Consider the following 17,500-nt stretch of genomic DNA (forward strand, 5'->3'; position numbering starts at 1 on the left):
AAGAGAAGTAATCAACAATTAAAACAAGATATTTTAGAAATAGTAACAACATCAAAACGGATATTTCATATATAAACTATGAAATGACTTATGTCAGCCTGTTAAACATAAAAACACCTGCTGCAAGTTTGAACTTTTGAAGTTCTACTGATTCAACTACCCGATTAGGAAGATCATTTCACAACTTGATCACAGCTGGAATAAAAATTTTAGAATACTGTGTAGTATTGAGCCTCATGATTGAGAAGGCCTGGCTGTTAGAATTAACTGCATGCCTAGTTTTACAAACAGGAATGTACTGTCCGGGAAGATCTGATTGTAAAGGATGATCAGAATTATGAAAAATCGTATGCAACTTGAAAACGAGCTAATTGAACGACGGTGCCACGATTGATATCTAGATCAGGAATTAGATATTTAATAAACCGTAAGATCCTGTCCAACAAATTAAGATGAGAATCAGCAGCTGAACACCAGATAGGAGAACAATGCTCGAAACAAGGTAAAATGAAGGAATTAAAACACTTCCTAATAGATTGATCACCGAAAATCTTAAAAGACTTTCTCAATAAGCCAATCTTTTGTGCAATTGAAGAAGACACAGACCTACTGTGTTTCTCAACAGTAAATTTGCTGTCGAGGATGACACTTAAAATTTTAAGCATACAAAGTTAAAGAAACATTATCGATGCTGAGATCCAGATGTTGAGGAGCCACTGTCCTTGACGTACTTACAATCGTACTTTGAGTTTTGTTAGGATTCAGCTCCATACCCCATAATTTGTACCATACACTAATTTTAGCCAAATCTCTATTAAAGGATTCATCAACCCTAGATCTACACTTAGGAGATGGAATTGATGCAAAGAGAGTAGCATCATCTGCATATGCAACAAGCTTGTTTTCTAGGCCAAACCATATGTCATGTGTATATAGTATGAAAAGTAATGGGCCCAAAACACTACCCTGAGGAACACCAGATATCACGTTCCTATACTCTCTGAGATCTATCACTTGAAAATTCAATAATGATGCTAAGAAACGACCCACCCACTCCCAACTGTTTGAGTTTGAAAACAAGGGCGCATGGTTGATCTTTCATTATCACAGACATTTTTCTTGTCTACAGGCAATGCTTTCATTCCCTTGTACACAACTTTTGTGTGAGATCGTTCATTGTCTCTCTTCATGTAAAAATATACCAGTCCTCCTTTTTTACCAGGGACAAGAATAATCGAAGAATGGGTTTAGGCGTCTTCAGAGCCCTTGTGGTGTATGCTGCCGGGCTGTTTGCTGTTGCCCAAGCCATTGACGAAAACTCCACGTACTGGCAGGAGAGACAGCAGCTGCTAGCTAATGAGCAAATAACCATTATGGGTGAGTATCGGAGGTTTTTAGAAAGGAAAGGCTTACAGTAGTTAATGAATGGCCACAAAATTATATAAAAAAAAAAAAAAAAAAAAAAAAAGCTGAGCTGAAGCTTGTGGTGGTCGATGTAGTAACATCCCTGACTAGTGAACGCCAGACTGGGGTTCGAGTCCCGCTCAACCTCGTTAGTTCCTTTGGTCGCTGTAACTTCACCATCCTTGTGAGCCAAGGATGAGGGGTGGGGTTTGTGGGAGCCTATAGGTCTATCTGCTGAATCATCAGTAGCCATTGCCTGGCCATCCTTAGTCCTAGGTTGGGTAAAGAGGGGGCTTTGTCGCTGATCATACGTGTATATGGTCAGTCTCTAGGGCATTATCCCGCTTGATAGGGCAATGTCACTGTCCCTTGCCTCTGCCATTCATGAGCGGCCTTTAAACCTTTTAACCTTTAAACCTACTTAGTTAAATACCTTTTGCAGTATTACTGAAACTCCATTTAAACGTTATTAGGAGGATTTAAAGTCAATGGTCATGAAATTAACTTAGCCATTTTTTTTTTTTTTTTTGCTTAAATTAAGTATTCTAGATGATAGTATAATAAATTTACGCTTTTTGAACCTGATTTTGGCTATTAATAATCTCTAGATAAAGCTCTAGTACAGCACTATATAAATATGTTGGAAAATTTACGAAAGAAAATAAGTTTGCAAAGAAACAGAATAAATCATGCAAGATTGTTAAAGACATTCTCTCTCTCTCTCTCTCTCTCTCTCTCTCTCTCTCTCTCTCTCTCTCTCTCTCTCTCTCTCTCTCTCTCTCTCTCTCTCTCACCATTCGCAGGGCAAGACCAGATTCTGAACGCTGACGAGCAGGCGGTCAACGAATACCTGATGCAGAGAAAGATGGCCGAGATGGACGCCTCCTTCAGCAGCCTCCACTACCTACCAGCTAAGAATTTCCTCCTGGCACGAGAGGAAATAGAACAGAGTGATGTCTACAAGTTCCTCAAGTTGATGCCTAAAGGTTGGTTGATTGGTCTGTCTGTTATGTGGGTGTGTATGTGTTGGTGTGGTACTGTTATAAACACACATTATGGTTCCAATCAAAATGTCTCTTCAATGTGTTAAATATTTTAGACTTGCGGGTTACTTCTTCTGAATAAGTCTAAGTAAGTTAACTTTAAAACAGTTTATTGGCAGCTCCATCACAGGAGTATAGATGGTTTGGTCGGATGACCATTCCGTATAACAGGGTGATAAGAACTAACAAAAATATATTATCTGATGATAATGTATACTTAATTATCTCAGCATTTACGTAAAATGGTAAACACAACATTAATATAGGAAGCTATCTAGATCCGGTGAGACACAACTCTTCTCACGGTTTGTCTTGTGTTTACTCTTCATGGAAAATGTTATATTGCAAATGGTTAGCTTGGTCTTGACTTTCGCATCCTGTTTATGACTGACTTTGTGTTCTCACACTCCTCCTAACTTCTACATTGACCTCTTGGGTCATGGATTTAATCATGTAATTTTACACACATTACATATGTAGATACACTTTTCTTGTGTTCTCTTGCTTGAGGGTACACTCAGGCACAGTATTCTATCTTGTTTCCATCCCTATCGTTATTTTCAAGTTTTTATATTTCATATATGAAATATTTATTTTAAGGGTGTTATTATTCTTAATCTTTTTGTAGTTTTTCCTTATTTCCTTTCCTCACTGAGCTACTTCCCTCGTTGGAGCCGTTTGGGCTTATAGCATCCTGCTTTTCCAACTAGGGTTGTATGGGTATGTATATAAATACACTTTTGTTGTGTTCTCTTGCTTGAGGGTACACTCAGGCACAGTATTCTATCTTGTGTCTATCCCTATCGTTATTTTCAAGTTTTTATATTTCATATATAAAATATTTATTTTAAGGGTGTTATTATTCTTAATCTTTTTGTAGTTTTTCTTATGTAGATACACTTTTGTTGTGTTCTCTTGCTTGAGGGTACAATTGGGCACACTATTCTATCTTGTTTCTATCCCTATCGTTATTTTCAAGTTTTTATAGTTTATATATAAAATATTTATTTTAAGGGTGTTATTATTCCTAATCTTTTTGTAGTTTTTCCTTATTTCCTTTCCTCGCTGAGCTATTTTCCCTGTTGGAGCCCTTTGGGCTTATAGCATCCTGCTTTTCCAACTAGGGTTGTAGCTTAGCAAGTAATAATGATAATAATAATAATAATATCAATGAAATAACCGGAATTGTCAATCAGATACACACTCACATATCATCATCATCATCTCCTCCTACGCCTATTGATGCAAAGGGCCTCAGTTATATTTCGCTAGTCGTCTCTATCTTGAGCTTTTAAATCAATATTTCTCCAATCGCCATCTCCTACTTCACGCTTCATATCCCTCAGCCATGTAGCCCTGGGTCTCCCAACTCTTCTAGTGCCTTGTGGAGCCCAGTTGAAAGTTTGGTGAACTAATCTCTCTTGGGGAGTGCGAGGAGCATGCCCAAACCCTCTCCATTTACCCCTCAAATAGTTTATTTTTTCTTTATTTCCTTTTTTCACTGTGTTATGTTTCCTTGTTGGAGCTTTTCCAGCTAGGGTTGTAGTTTCCCTAATAATTCTTCTTCTTCCCAGCTGGTTCCCATTTTTATGTGGGGTCGCCGTTGCGGATGAGCCGTTTCCATCTTTTTCTATTCTGCGCTTCTGCCTCATCAATCCCCTTCTCCTGTAAATCTCCTCTGACACAGTCCCTCCATCTCTTTCTTGGTCTCCCTCTTCTTCTTCTTCCTTGAACCTCCATCTCCATAGTATGTCTCCCAACGTGGTCCTCATCTCTCCTCATCAGGTGTCCATACCATCTCAGCCTCCCTTCCGGCACTTTCTTTGATATTTCCACCACCTTTGTCGACCCCCTTATGTAGTCATTTCTTATCCGATCCTAATAATAATAATAATAATAATAATAATAATAATAATAATAATAATAATAATAATAGAGTATGCCAATTTCACATTATAAATAAAACCCATTATAAATAAAACCTGTCAATTTTTTTTAGGGGCAGCTTTACACCTCCATGACACGGCCATGGCCACTGTGAGTTGGGTCGTCTCTGAGATCTCCTATTGGGACAACCTCTACATGTGTTTCGTCGAAGGGGACCAACTCCTACTCAAGTAAGTCTGAGTTAGTTACATAAGTCTTGGAAATTTCATTTCATTCTCTTAGGTCAAAATAGGTCCTAATATAGCTCATTTACTCGTAGAAATTTAGATTAAAGACTAATTTTCTAAGGGGCACCATTGATAAAAATATTTAATCAGTAAGAGATGAAGCTATGTATCCAAAGGCTAAGCAATTCATCATTCATCTCTCTCTCTCTCTCTCTCTCTCTCTCTCTCTCTCTCTCTCTCTCTCTCTCTCTCTCTCTCTCTCTCTCTCTCTCTCTCTCTCTCTTGAAAAGGTTCATGGCCACACCAGACACAGTTTGTAATTGGACCCTGGTGAGCGATAAGAGAGCGTCGTATCCTTCCCCAAAAGAATTCGACAGAGAACTTCAAAGTAGGCTTTCAATTGTGCTCGACGACCCCCAAGGTGAGTGGACCGATCCTTCCTATTTTAAAGATGCTGTATTGTTTCCTAATTCGCTTCACTAAAATACTTCGACAGAGATCGACTAGGCAGGCTTTCAATTGTGCTCGACGACCCCCAAGGTGAGTGGACCGATCCTTCCTATTTTAAAGATGCTGTATCATTTCCTAATTCGCTTCACTAAAAGACTTTGACAGAGATCTATTAGGCAGGCTTTCAATTGTACTCGACGACCCTCAAGGTAAGTGGACTGATTCCTTTTCTTCTAAAGATGCTGTATTGCTTCGTAATTCGCTTCACTAAAAGACTTTGACAGAGATCTATTAGGCAGGCTTTCAATTGTTCTCGACGACCCTCAAGGTAAGTGGACTGATTCCTTTTCTTCTAAAGATGCTGTATTGCTTCGTAATTCACTTCACTAAAAGACTTTGACAGAGAACTTCAGGACAGGCTTTCAATTGTGTTCGACGACCCCCAAGGTGAGTGGACCGATCCCTCTTATTTTAAAGATGCTGTATCGTTTCCTAATTCGCTTCACTAAAAGACTTTGACACAGATCTACTAGGCAGGCTCTCATTTGTGCTCGACGACCCCCAAGGTGAGTGGACCGATCCTTCTTATTTTAAAGATGCTGTATCGTTTCCTAATTCGCTTCACTAAAAGACTTTGACAGAGATCTACTAGGCAGGCTTTCAGTTGTGCTCGACGACCCTCAAGATAAGTGGACTGATTCCTTTTCTTCTAAAGATGCTGTAACGTTTCCTAATTCGCTTCACTAAAAGACTTTGACAGAGATCTACTAGGCAGGCTTTCAATTGTGCTCGACGACCCCCAAGGTGAGTGGACCGATCCTTCTTATTTTAAAGATGCTGTATCGTTTCCTAATTCGCTTCACTAAAAGACTTTGACAGAGATCTACTAGGCAGGCTTTCAATTGTGCTCGACGACCCCCAAGGTGAGTGGACCGATCCTTCTTATTTTAAAGATGCTGTATCGTTTCCTAATTCGCTTCACTAAAAGACTTTGACAGAGAACTTCAGGACAGGCTTTCAATTGTGTTCGACGGCCCCCAAGGTGAGTGGACCGATCCCTCTTATTTTAAAGGTGCTGTATCGTTTCCTAATTTGCTTCACTAAAAGACTTTGACAGAGAACTTCTAGGTAGGCTTTCAATTGTGCTCAACGACCCCCAAGGTGAGTGGACTGATTCCTTTTATTCTAAAGATGCTGTATCGCTTTGTAATTCGCTTCACTAAAAGACTTTGCCAGAGAACTTGAGGACAGGCTTTCAATTGTGTTCGACGACCCCCAAGGTGAGTGGACCGAATTCTTTTCTTTTAAAGATGCTGTATCATTCCCTGATTAGCTTCACTAAAGACCCTGACATCACCTTCTAGAGAAGTCCCCTTCATTTTGATAAATTAATTAAAAACAGGGTTTACACAGTTTGTCTAACCCGGCTGTCGAACTTGTTGCTTTCCGAACGGTTCGAGGAAGTGGAGTCAGCCACAAATGCATATGGTTTGTGAACAATGAAGCAACGCCAACAAAAGTCAGGCAAGAATAGACTTTCTTCGAACCGTTCAACAAATGTGTTCGACAACCACGCTCGAACATCACTTCAAACGCTTGTCTGTTGAACCGCGTTCAGCAAACCGTTCGACCGTGTAACCCCGCCCTAGAGAGATATCATGTAATGAAAAGCACTTCCTTGAAGGTAAATTATTGAAGGTCTCATGTTCTTTTGCCTTAAAGCTTCCTCATAGAAACCTAACTATTGGAATTGTACCTTCATTTTCCAATGGTATTTCCTTAATTTTACGTTGTTAAAGACCTGGCAACAAGTAAATCGTCCTCCCGGAAGTTATACCAATTCTAAAGAATTAATTATGTTCTTCACCATAAATCTGCCATCTAATTTTTATCGATCATTGAAGAGTTGTGATAGCTTTTCCTGAAAATCTCCATTTTTAACTGATTGCGGAACCCTTACAATAATTTTCACAAAAAAGGACTCTTAGGGATTAAGTTAACTAATCTCGATACAACCTTCTCTATTGGCCTGATGACACCTCTTCCATAGGTCACTATGCCATAGATTAAACACTGCCTTTCTAAAAAACTACTCTTCTTAAAAGTTCATAGAATTATAAGATACTTGGAATTAATATTAGCTATAAATTCTGCTCTTAGACCTCACATGAAATACTAGATGCCTAACTTCGCATTCCAGAGCTTCCAGACATCAACGCTGTCTGGAAGGCCTTCGAGAGCACTCTCATCGCCATGACTGGAATGGTGATGTACAGGCCTGCCTGGGAGGCTTATCTGTCTCGCGCCCTGCTGGAATTCATGGAAGATAATGTGCTCCATGTAGAGTTCAGGGGTACGCTGCCCAGAGTAAGTAGCTTTTACTGAGAGAGAGAGAGAGAGAGAGAGAGAGAGAGAGAGAGAGAGAGAGAGAGAGAGAGAGAGAGAGAGAGAGAGAGAGAGAGAGAATTATATTAATGAGGATAAATGTTTATCAAGAGAAACACATTGCTGATTTTGTCATATACAAATATATCTATAAACAGTTTTCTTTCATACATTGGTGGTAACCTAGTCATTTTACCTCATATTTCTTCAAACAAAATAAAGACCACATTGAGATAGCTGTCTAATGTATAATGAACGTGTATACCCTTACCTGATGCTGAACACTTCATCACTCTAGTTAAAAATGGCTGGTAAAACCTCAGTTTTTAAACATTAGCCAGAAATATCAATGTGAATTGGTTTACATCTGTCAATGATATATGTTCTAACTGTATTTACATACAAAATTCAATAAATGGCCTATTGGAAACATCCGTGTCTGGCAAGTTTCTTGGACTAGGGTTCGAGACCCGCTCAAGCTTGACAGCATCTTGTAATGCCTGCAACCTCACCATTCTTGTGAACTAAGGATGGGGAGTTCAGGAGAGCCTATAGGTCTACCTGCTGAGTCATCAGCAGCCCTTGTCTGGCCCTCCCTATTCATAGCTTGGGCAATGATCATATGTATATATGGTAAGTCTCTCGGGCATAGTTCTGCTAGGCTAGGCTATTGTCACTGTGCTTTGGATCTACCATTCACGGGTGACCTTTAAACCTTTAGATAGTCCTTCACAACACAAGAAGAGAGCTAACACGAACTTACTTTTCTAGCTATATGAACTTGATGGCTCAGAGCTGACAGAAGAGGAGTCCCTCAAGGTCTACCAGAAGGTCAGCGAAAAGTTCCTCACGGATCACCGCGCGACCTACTTCGGAACTCGCTACATCTATGCTCCCCTAAGAAGGTAGGTTCCGCCTTTTCTCTATTCTCTAATCATATATTAGATATGGATGGAACACGTAATTTAGTCTAAAATGTCTACGTCATGAGAAATATAACTTTACCTTCCCGCGTTCAGTCTACCGCAGGAAAACAAAACGGTGTCAGAGAAAAATAAAGGAAGCTGCAAGAAGCACAAAGTCATTCTTTAAGTTTATTTAAAGCTCAATATATAAGGTACTGTACATGAAAGTGTGGCTATATGTCACCCTCTTGACCTCATTTTACATATCAGCCTTCGCCATCCTCCAGTCACTGTGTTTCCTAAATCACTAACCCCCACGTTGCTATTATTATTATTATTATTATTATTATTATTATTATTATTATTACTATTATTATTATTATTATTATTATTGTTATTATTATTATTATTATTATTATTATTAGCTAAGCCCTAATCCTAGTTGAAAAAAGCAGAATTCTATAAGCCCAAGGGCTCCAACCGGGAAGATAGCCCAGAAAAGAAAGGAAATAAGGAAACAGATAGAATAGTGCGCCTAAGTGTACCCTCAAACAAGAGAACTCTAACTCAAGAAAGTGGAAGACAATGGTACAGAGACTATGGCACTACCCAAGAGTGGGACATAGGAGTCCAGGAGATCAGTATTCTGTGCCGTAGAAGGGTTTCTGATTATGTATGGAGAATAAAGCCATGATTTTTTTTCTATTATTATTATTTCTCCATCTCTTTGTTGATGTCGGCTACCCCCCAAAATTGGGGGAAGTGCCATGGTATATGTATGTATTATTTCTATCTGCAATATTATAATTATTGTTCTGCAGAGTGGATAATATCACAACAATCTGGAGTTATGTTCAATTGGCCAAGAGACTGCAGCAAGAGTGTCCGAATTATCTCGCTGGCTTCGATTTGGTCGGACAGGAGGATCTGGGCTTGCCGCTCAAAGACATCTTGGACCCATTGCTCACGCTGTCTGAAGGCGACGTTAAGGTCCCAGCATTTTATCACGCCGGCGAAACAAGTAAGTCTCTTTTAGGAACATTTGTTAACATTTAGCTAAACAAGATATACTTTTACCTAATGCTGCAGGCTTCACCAGTCTAGTCTAGTTCAATATATGTAGATATAATACTCCAGAGAAGAGACAACTAATTGCTGAATCGAACGTAACTCTTCCTTGCCAAAATCGTCCATAGTTTCAGACACTGGGATTGCTCATACAAATATTTCATCAGTAGCATATTGAATATCCAAATACAGCATTCTCTGTATATATACTTATACATATATGTGTATATATATATATATATATATATATATATATATATATATATATATATATATACATACATACAAATACATATATATATATATATATATATATATACATTGGTCCCCAATATTTTCAGCCTGGATGGGCATGAGCACCGACGAGAATCTGATTGATGCCCTGCTCCTCAACGCTACCAGGATTGGCCATGGATATGCCATCACAAAGCATCCCAAGGCAAAAAAGCTCGCTCTTGAAAAGGGTGTTCCACTAGAAATCTGCCCGATCTCCAACCAAGTATGAAATAGTCCTCTAATTCTATCATTTCCATGCGAACCGATATTATCTTTATCATTGATATTATTACTCAAAGAGCTGAGTCAAGTTTACAGTTCCTTATAATCGATTATTTAGACAGTCAAGTGTGGAGTGGCAATGAACTTTATTCTCCCTCTCTCTTTCTCTCTTTAAGGTATTGATGTTGATCTCGGATCTACGGAACCACCCAGCTGCTGGACTGATTTCTGAGGGCTTCCCCGTTGTCGTTTCGGCAGATGACCCCGGCACTTGGGGTGCCGTTGGCTTATCTCATGACTTCTACGAAGCTTTCATGGCCCTTGGGGGTGCCAAAGCTGATTTGAGATTCTTGAAGCAGCTCGCTATCAATTCAATAAAGTAAGTCAAGGATTTGATTTATGATATTCGGGTTATTCATCTTTTAGATGTTTATGGAGCCTATTATTATGATTATTTCTTTAATGTTAATTCCTTGAAAATCACAATCAAATCATTGACATTATGCTTAAGTCCATTCTGAGTTATTAAGCTACATTTTTATTAGTCCAGATTTCGACCAATTACAGCTAGGCTACTGAACTACTCCCTTTTTTTAAGCTAAGTTCTAAGGTAATCGCAGAGGAATTTTCTTATACGGTAAATTCTTAATTAGCCATAGGTAAATTATCAAAATATATATTTTGCAAATGTTGTCCCCAACCAATTGCAGTTTGCTTAAAGTCTATTTTTTCAATAATTCTAACCAAACATAGTTTGGTCACAAAGCTACACCTTCCATCAGTGAACATTCCACTGGACTATTCTAGATCACTTGAACACACTTATGTTTTATACTTAGAGACTACTCAGAAAGTTCATATAGTACAACCTATGTTTTGTCACTTTCAGATTCAAATATCATTTAATAAATTTCTATAAATGGCTAATATCAAGTGTCTGTACTTTGCTCCTTTCTGTTTGTGCTGGTCATGGATGAACTTAGTGGAGGAATTGGGAGTAATAACCTATGGGAATTGTTATATACTGTACATATGATCTTTTATGGTAAGGACTGAGAATAGTTGCAGAGGGGTAAGAGGGTGGCACAAACCTCCTGGATGGAGTAGTATGAAGGTAAATATTGGTAAAATGCAAGTCACTGTGCCATAGTCCATTCAGAAAGCAGGGAATATATAAAACATTGTACACATTAGAAGAGGTCTAGATTTAAAACTGGAAGGCAATGGCAAGTACTTAGAATCTACTTTAAGCCCTGAAGAAGGATACGAACCTGATGTTAAAACTAGGTAGAAACAATTTGTGGAAAATTGGAAGAAGAGTAGACTGTGATGGAAGATCGCCAAATAAACTGAAAAATCATTAAGTTCTTTTGTACTGCAACCAGGCGAGGGTAGATATATGGTTCAGAAACACGGGTGTTAGAAAAATAAAAAGGTGAACAGAAGTTGGAGAAGACAGAAATCTGGAGATCTTAGTGCGTGAAAGACTGACAACTTAAGAATCAAAGGTAAGTTTTTAAGGTTGTATTTGCTACTAAAATGATAACAGTCAAGATGGAGATGGTATGGACATGTAATAAGGACATGTTATAGAAAGGGAGTACCGAGGACTTGGGTGAAGCTTCTGAGGGAAATGTCAGAGGGAGCTAAAGAATTTGAGGTCATGATAGTGAAGGTGGACCTAGAGAAAGAAGAATCTGTTGTAAGAAAATGCTTTCAAAAGAAATGGTCGTTGAAGAGGCACCCATTAGTTCAGGATTAATGGTAAGTGTACCAACCGTGTGTCACTCCGGGGTCACCAATGTGACGAGCCGAGAGAGCATGTACCAACCGTGTGTCACTCTGGGGTCACCAATGTGACGAGCCGAGAGAGCATGTACCAACCGTGTGTCACTCTGGGGTCACCAATGTGACGAGCCGAGAGAGGGTTGTGACTCAGCCAACCGTGTGTCACTCCGGGGTCACCAATGTGATGAGCCGAGAGAGGGTTGTGACTCAGTTGATTGCATCCTGCCTTTGAGTCACAACCCTCTCTCGGCTCGTCACATTGGTGACCCCGGAGTGACACACGGTTGGTACATAAGGATTAAGAGAATGTTATCAAAACTTAGTAAGTCTCGTATGAGCGGTGCCTAGCACATTAAGGCCTTTGAATCAACAACGCTGGTGAACCTTTTTCATTTTCAATCTTCTACATTCTCCTCTAACAGATACAGCAGCCTGGACAACGACAGCAAAGAGGAGCTGATGAAGATGTGGCAACAGGAGTGGGACGTATTCATCGAAGAAATGAAAAGGCTCATCAACGCCCGTGGAAAACTCATCACACCCACGTTTGTATCCGTCAACACTACCTCGGAGCCTGTTGTTTGATGACTTTTGACAGGGAAAATTAGATTTTCTCTCGTGATGAAGGTCGCCATACCGAAAGGAAAATAGTCCCGGTGACTTTTTATTATTTCAACAAATATTTTCTTTGAAATATAGTTTTCATTATAAAAGAAGAAGTATTCTTGTCCTGTGTTGAGAAATCATGGCACACTTTTGCATAATTGACATGAAAATTATTTGAGCATTTATCAGTCATTTGAAAAATTCCATTTCGAAGAGGAAATTTCTATCAAGAATTATTTTTGGTAAGCTTAAATGATAACGAGGTGTCGGTACTGGAGAGACTTATTTGATATAAAATCTGAATCAATCTATGGGGAATTAATAATCCTGAATTTTGAAAATATGCTGTTATTGGATATAGCCTACTTATCTTCTAAGACTGGAGTAAGTTAGGTAGAGCGATACCCTTTGTTATTATTATTGCTTTATCTATTTATAATCATAACTATGAAATTGATTGCAAAACAACACTGAGGTTGATGAAAAGTGCCCACACCTGAATCCATGTGTCAACGCACTTTTTAAGTTTGACATGGCGTATCCAATCCTTGGGATCTTTGACTTCAGTAGCTATGTAGTAAATTGGCTTGAGGAGTGGGAGAGACCATAGATCAATTGAAACACCTATCAGTGTATGGACGCAGGCACCCAAAGGCTTGGCCTACCAGCACTTATGTCACAAAGGAGGGTGGCGTTTAAATCACCCATATGGAGGGATGGGCAGGATGTCCTGCAAGTTTGGTACTTGTGGTACTTTTGTTGAGCTTCAGCCTTGTAATTCATTCCCAGATATACAGCAGCCAGTGTGTTTTGTTGAGGTCTTTAGTGATGGGATTCAGTTTACCAGGGCTGTGTTGAACGATACAGTTGTACTTAGAAATTTCAGAGAGATGTCAGTGTTGATGGGCAGACCAGTCGTCGGACTGTCGAGTGGAGTGCAAAAGGTATAGGGCCTGTGGTCCGTGTAAATGACAAAAAAATTATATCCCCTTTAAGAAGTGGCAGAAGTTACAGACAGGCAAATACACCACCATTAGCTTGTAGTCGAAGGCAGAGTAGCTGGATTCCACCTTTGAAAGTAGTTTCCTATTGAAGGAGCCCAATGAGCAGGGCAGTCTACTGATCCTTTGTTTAAGTAGTGCCCTTACAGGAGAGTCAGTATCATCGTTGCAGAGTAGGAGGGGTGCAGTTAGTATGGGAAAGGTGAGAGCTGTAGCAGATGATAGGGATTACTTTGCAATGAAGAAGGTTTTTTAGCTTACCACTGAGTGAACCGTAGAGGGGTCAAGAGCGGCAGCGGTGGTTGGGATGAACTGGTGATAGTAGTTCACCATACCCAAGAATGCCTGCAGTGCATTGACAACAGAGGGCATGGGGAACTTCTGTACTGCTGATACCCACCCAGAGAAGGGATGAATGCCCTCAGGAGTGAAGCAATGACCCAAATGACTCAAATTTACAAGTCAGTTATCAAGCAAAACAAATATTACTGTACTAAAGTAGTACTTGCTGTACATAAATATCCAGGTGGTATGATGCCTTAGATGACCGCAGAGGTAGCAGCAGTAGGGGATTCAGCATGAAGCTTCATTTGTGGTGGATAATGTGGGAAGGTGGGCTGTGGCACCCTAGCAGTACCAGCTGAACTCGGTTGAGTCCCTTGTTAGGCTGGAGGAACGTAGAGAGTAGAGGTCCCCTTTTTTGTTTTGTTTCTTTTGTTGATGTCGGCTACCCCCCAAAATTGGGGGAAGTGCCTTGGTATATGTATGTATGTATGTATGATTTAAAGGTATCATTCTGTGTGGGGTGTCCCATTACTAGCAAAGCCAGTCGGAGATTTCTAGAAATGTGTCAATGGGGATTGTAGCAAAGACATTGTTGGTTTTTCTGCTTGAGTAGTTCATACCTTTGATTTAGAACTGAATCTCAATATTCAGAAACCAGGCAAAAGCATCTCTGCTGGTAAAGCATCTCTGCTGGTAAAGCATCTCTGCTGGTAAAGCATCTCTGCTGGTGAAGGGCAAGAACGTCACTGTGATAGCATGGGCATGTATGTCATTGTTAGTGGCGGTCATTGTTGGAGGATACAGCAGACGCAGCTGTGATCTGGGAGGCAGGCTGTGTGTTCAATGACCTCTGTGGGTCACCGATGGGTCAGGTATAAAGGAGAAATTAATACGAAGACAGCATCTGAACAGCTAACTTTATTAAGAGACAACACAGGTATTCATAGAGTCCCTACAGATCAAATAAGAGTGATAATAACATGTTTATATTCAACAGCTTTTGTCGATAAGGTTTACATTAGCATGAAAATAGATATAAAAACAAAAGTTAATAGAATTTAAATTAAGTTGTTACATTCAATGACTTTTTTACATGGACTCCGATGGTGGTTGAAGGGTAGAAGAAAACATAGGTAGAGTGTACGTCTTTATTTTCATGCGTTACTTGCTGCATGTACAAAAAAAAAAAAAAAAAAAAAAAAAAAAAAAAAAACCTGTTACTGGCCTCGTACAATTCATTTTCACTAAGCTTTTAGATAAAGGATTTTACTGTCCATCTCCTCAAGCTATTCCTGTATATCATTATCATCATTATTGCTCACTACTATGATATGTAAGTAATATGTTACAAAAAGAATAGAATGTTTTGACTTGTTAAAATATGTTACATTCAAAAGAAGTGTTGTAGCATGACGTAATCAAGCTGTTACTGTTGTACTTTTCTCGAGGTATTTAATACAAATTCGACTATCAAGTAATGAATTATATATGCAACAATACTTATAATCACTTAATAATTAAATTTATACATGCACCGATGCAATGATGTTGCATGATACGCATAATATTATGGAGTTACATAAGACATACATATCTAACTTGCGATTATTTAAATGTCACATGCATATGTTTATATGTATACATAATGTTTTATTACATTAATATTCATCATTTTTTAGTATATATAAACCTTATTTTCATATCTATTATTCCATAATAAAAAAAAAATACGAGTTTGTTAATTTTTGCATCGTTAGTTCATAAATTCTTTAGTTAGGCGTCAATAATTTAACTGGTCTGGTTTTCTAAAAACTAAAGTTTTTATTTATAGAAAACGAAGTAATTTTAAAGCGTAGACTATAGACAATAGGAAGATTATTTTGTTACTTGCATGAAAAAAGTTCACAAAATATAAATACTTAAAGTCATTAAAGATTTTTTTAAGTTAAGATCTATCATATATGTTGAGTTACATAATAAACTATTCAAACAATAGCAGCGTCTCAATGTAGAGGTAAAAACTTGCGCTAAATCTAGCCATTCCTGATGTTTTTTAATATTGCTCAAAGTTACGGGTCAGTTATTAACGAAAACCTATATTGATTTTTTTAATACAAAAATATATGGAAACTCAGAAAACAATTAACAAAAAAAAATCTAAAAGAAAACTTTAGGAACATAAAGATGAAAATTTTAAGATGAATTTTTCGTGATGCCAGCGTACATTTGATATATATTCAAAATAGATACTAAATCCAAAAATAGAGTAATTACTCAAAAGTGTCCATAAAATATACAATTAAAAATAGTGGTACTTTTGAGTAATTACTCTATTTATAATTTAGTATATATTTTGAATATATATCAAATGTACGCTGGCATCACGAACCAGGGTTGCCAGTTTGGCCTTTTTTTCAGGCCAAAAAATCTCAAATTTGTCCTTTTTAAAAAATTAGTTGGCCTTTAGTCATATCATAAAAAGGTGGGCTTTAAATACTATATTTTTGGCCTTTTTCTAATAATGGACTGGCCTTTTAAAGCTGTGGTTGATTATAAGTTGGCCTTTTCTCATTTAGAAAATCTGGCAACCCTGGGCATCACGAACTTCAGTTGGGTTGACGATGTTGACAGTGTCAGTTGCAGGTCGTTCGGTAAGGAAACCAACCTAGTTTTTTTTATAATTCCTCCCCCCTTTTTCAATATATCTTACCATTTTTAGCTTTCCCATCATTTAAAGAACCTCTTAATTGCCTTACAAGAAGAGGAGAGCTGCAGGATTGCATAATTTGGGAGTAAATGGAGATATTGTCTCGTAAACCGAATTCACTTCAAGTCCGCCATCTTATATCCAGCCCTCCATATTTATTAGGCCTATATATATCATGTGAATACGGTTATCCATGTGCATTATATATATCGGAGCCATTACTGTCCACGTTTTACTCCATATTAATAATCAATAATTAATAAAACCCGAATTGTAATATATATGTAGGCCTGTATGTGTTCGTGGCCTAGGCCTATGTATACCATTATCCAGTAGCCCTGTATGTGTTCGTAGCCTAGGCCTATGCCTACCATTATCCATTATTAGGTCATATTCATCTGTCAATCATATCTATGGTGTCAGTTCCTAATCTCTATTATGTTTTTTTCAAATACTGCCATCAACATTATCAATAAACATGATGAGTTTTCTTCAATATTGTAGAAACCATGTGACGATTTCTAAAATGTTAGCCTAGGTGCATGCATTTTGCTAGAGTAAAAATTTTAAATTTTCGGTTGTTATTATTAATTTATTAATTTATTTATTATTATTATCAATTTACCTAACCTATGTAGGCCTTTGTTTAGCCTATCCTCGGACATGAGTCTTTTTATAGTTTATTTATGACATATTTGTTTTTGATGCTGTTAATAGTTTATATATGACATGTCTGTTTTGACGTTGTTACTTTTTTAGAATGATTTATTGTTAATTTGTTCTCTTCATTTATTTATTTCCTTTCCTCAGTGGGCTATTTTTCCCTGTTGGAGCCCCTGGGCTTATAGCATCTTGCTTTTCCAACTAGGGTTGTAGCTTGGATAGTAATAATAATAATAATAATAATACTATTTATCTTGAAGGTTTATGCCCACCATAATTAGGCCTATATTCGATTTTTCTAAGCATTGTAATTTTTTCTCAGCCATATGCTTACGGTTCGTCTGATACCAATTGCTCCAAAGCAAGTTGGTCTATTAGACCAATTCTTCCAAAGACATTTTAGTCTAAAACTGGTTCGTCTAATAGCCCTATTGGTCTAATGTCGATTAGTCTAAAACTGATTTCGTCCAATAGACCTATTGGTCTGGTGTAAAGGCACGAACATTTGTACAAGTTTTAGACCATCCTAATCTCTATTAGATCAATTCTTCCAAAGATATTTTAGTCTAAAACTGATTCGTCT

General features: G+C 38.1%; 2 protein-coding genes across 8 annotated transcripts in view; both read left to right on the forward strand.

The window, feature by feature from the left end:
- Positions 1–1,194: 1,194 nt before the first annotated feature.
- Positions 1,195–12,354, forward strand: LOC137656742 (adenosine deaminase 2-like). Of its 4 annotated transcripts, none has more exons than XM_068390983.1 (11): positions 1,195–1,377; positions 2,208–2,390; positions 4,447–4,564; positions 4,852–4,949; positions 5,902–5,934; positions 7,212–7,378; positions 8,168–8,301; positions 9,123–9,322; positions 9,711–9,868; positions 10,044–10,246; positions 12,078–12,354. In XM_068390983.1, the coding sequence occupies exons 1-11, from the start codon at positions 1,242–1,244 to the stop codon at positions 12,238–12,240; spliced, it is 1,593 nt and encodes a 530-aa protein (XP_068247084.1). In that variant the 5' UTR covers positions 1,195–1,241; the 3' UTR covers positions 12,241–12,354. The 4 variants fall into 4 exon arrangements, with proteins under 4 accessions (XP_068247084.1, XP_068247085.1, XP_068247083.1 ...); XM_068390984.1 differs by lacking the exon at positions 5,902–5,934 and adding an exon at positions 6,140–6,172; XM_068390982.1 differs by lacking the exon at positions 5,902–5,934 and adding an exon at positions 5,069–5,101 and having other exon boundaries at positions 12,078–12,353.
- A 3,777-nt stretch (positions 12,355–16,131) lies between these two features.
- The window catches only part of LOC137656743 (CAP-Gly domain-containing linker protein 1-like), a 57,856-nt gene continuing 56,487 nt past the window's right edge, over positions 16,132–17,500 (forward strand). For 2 of the 4 annotated variants that reach the window (XR_011047013.1, XM_068390985.1), the window contains exon 1: positions 16,133–16,198. The gene's annotated coding sequence lies outside the window, so the exon portion shown is untranslated. Of the gene's footprint in view, positions 16,199–16,259; positions 16,432–17,500 lie in introns of those variants that run through there. The other 2 variants (XM_068390989.1, XM_068390986.1) reach the window with 2 other exon arrangements.

Source organism: Palaemon carinicauda, chromosome 17 (assembly GCF_036898095.1).
Source record: "Palaemon carinicauda isolate YSFRI2023 chromosome 17, ASM3689809v2, whole genome shotgun sequence".
Lineage (NCBI taxonomy): Eukaryota > Metazoa > Arthropoda > Malacostraca > Decapoda > Palaemonidae > Palaemon > Palaemon carinicauda.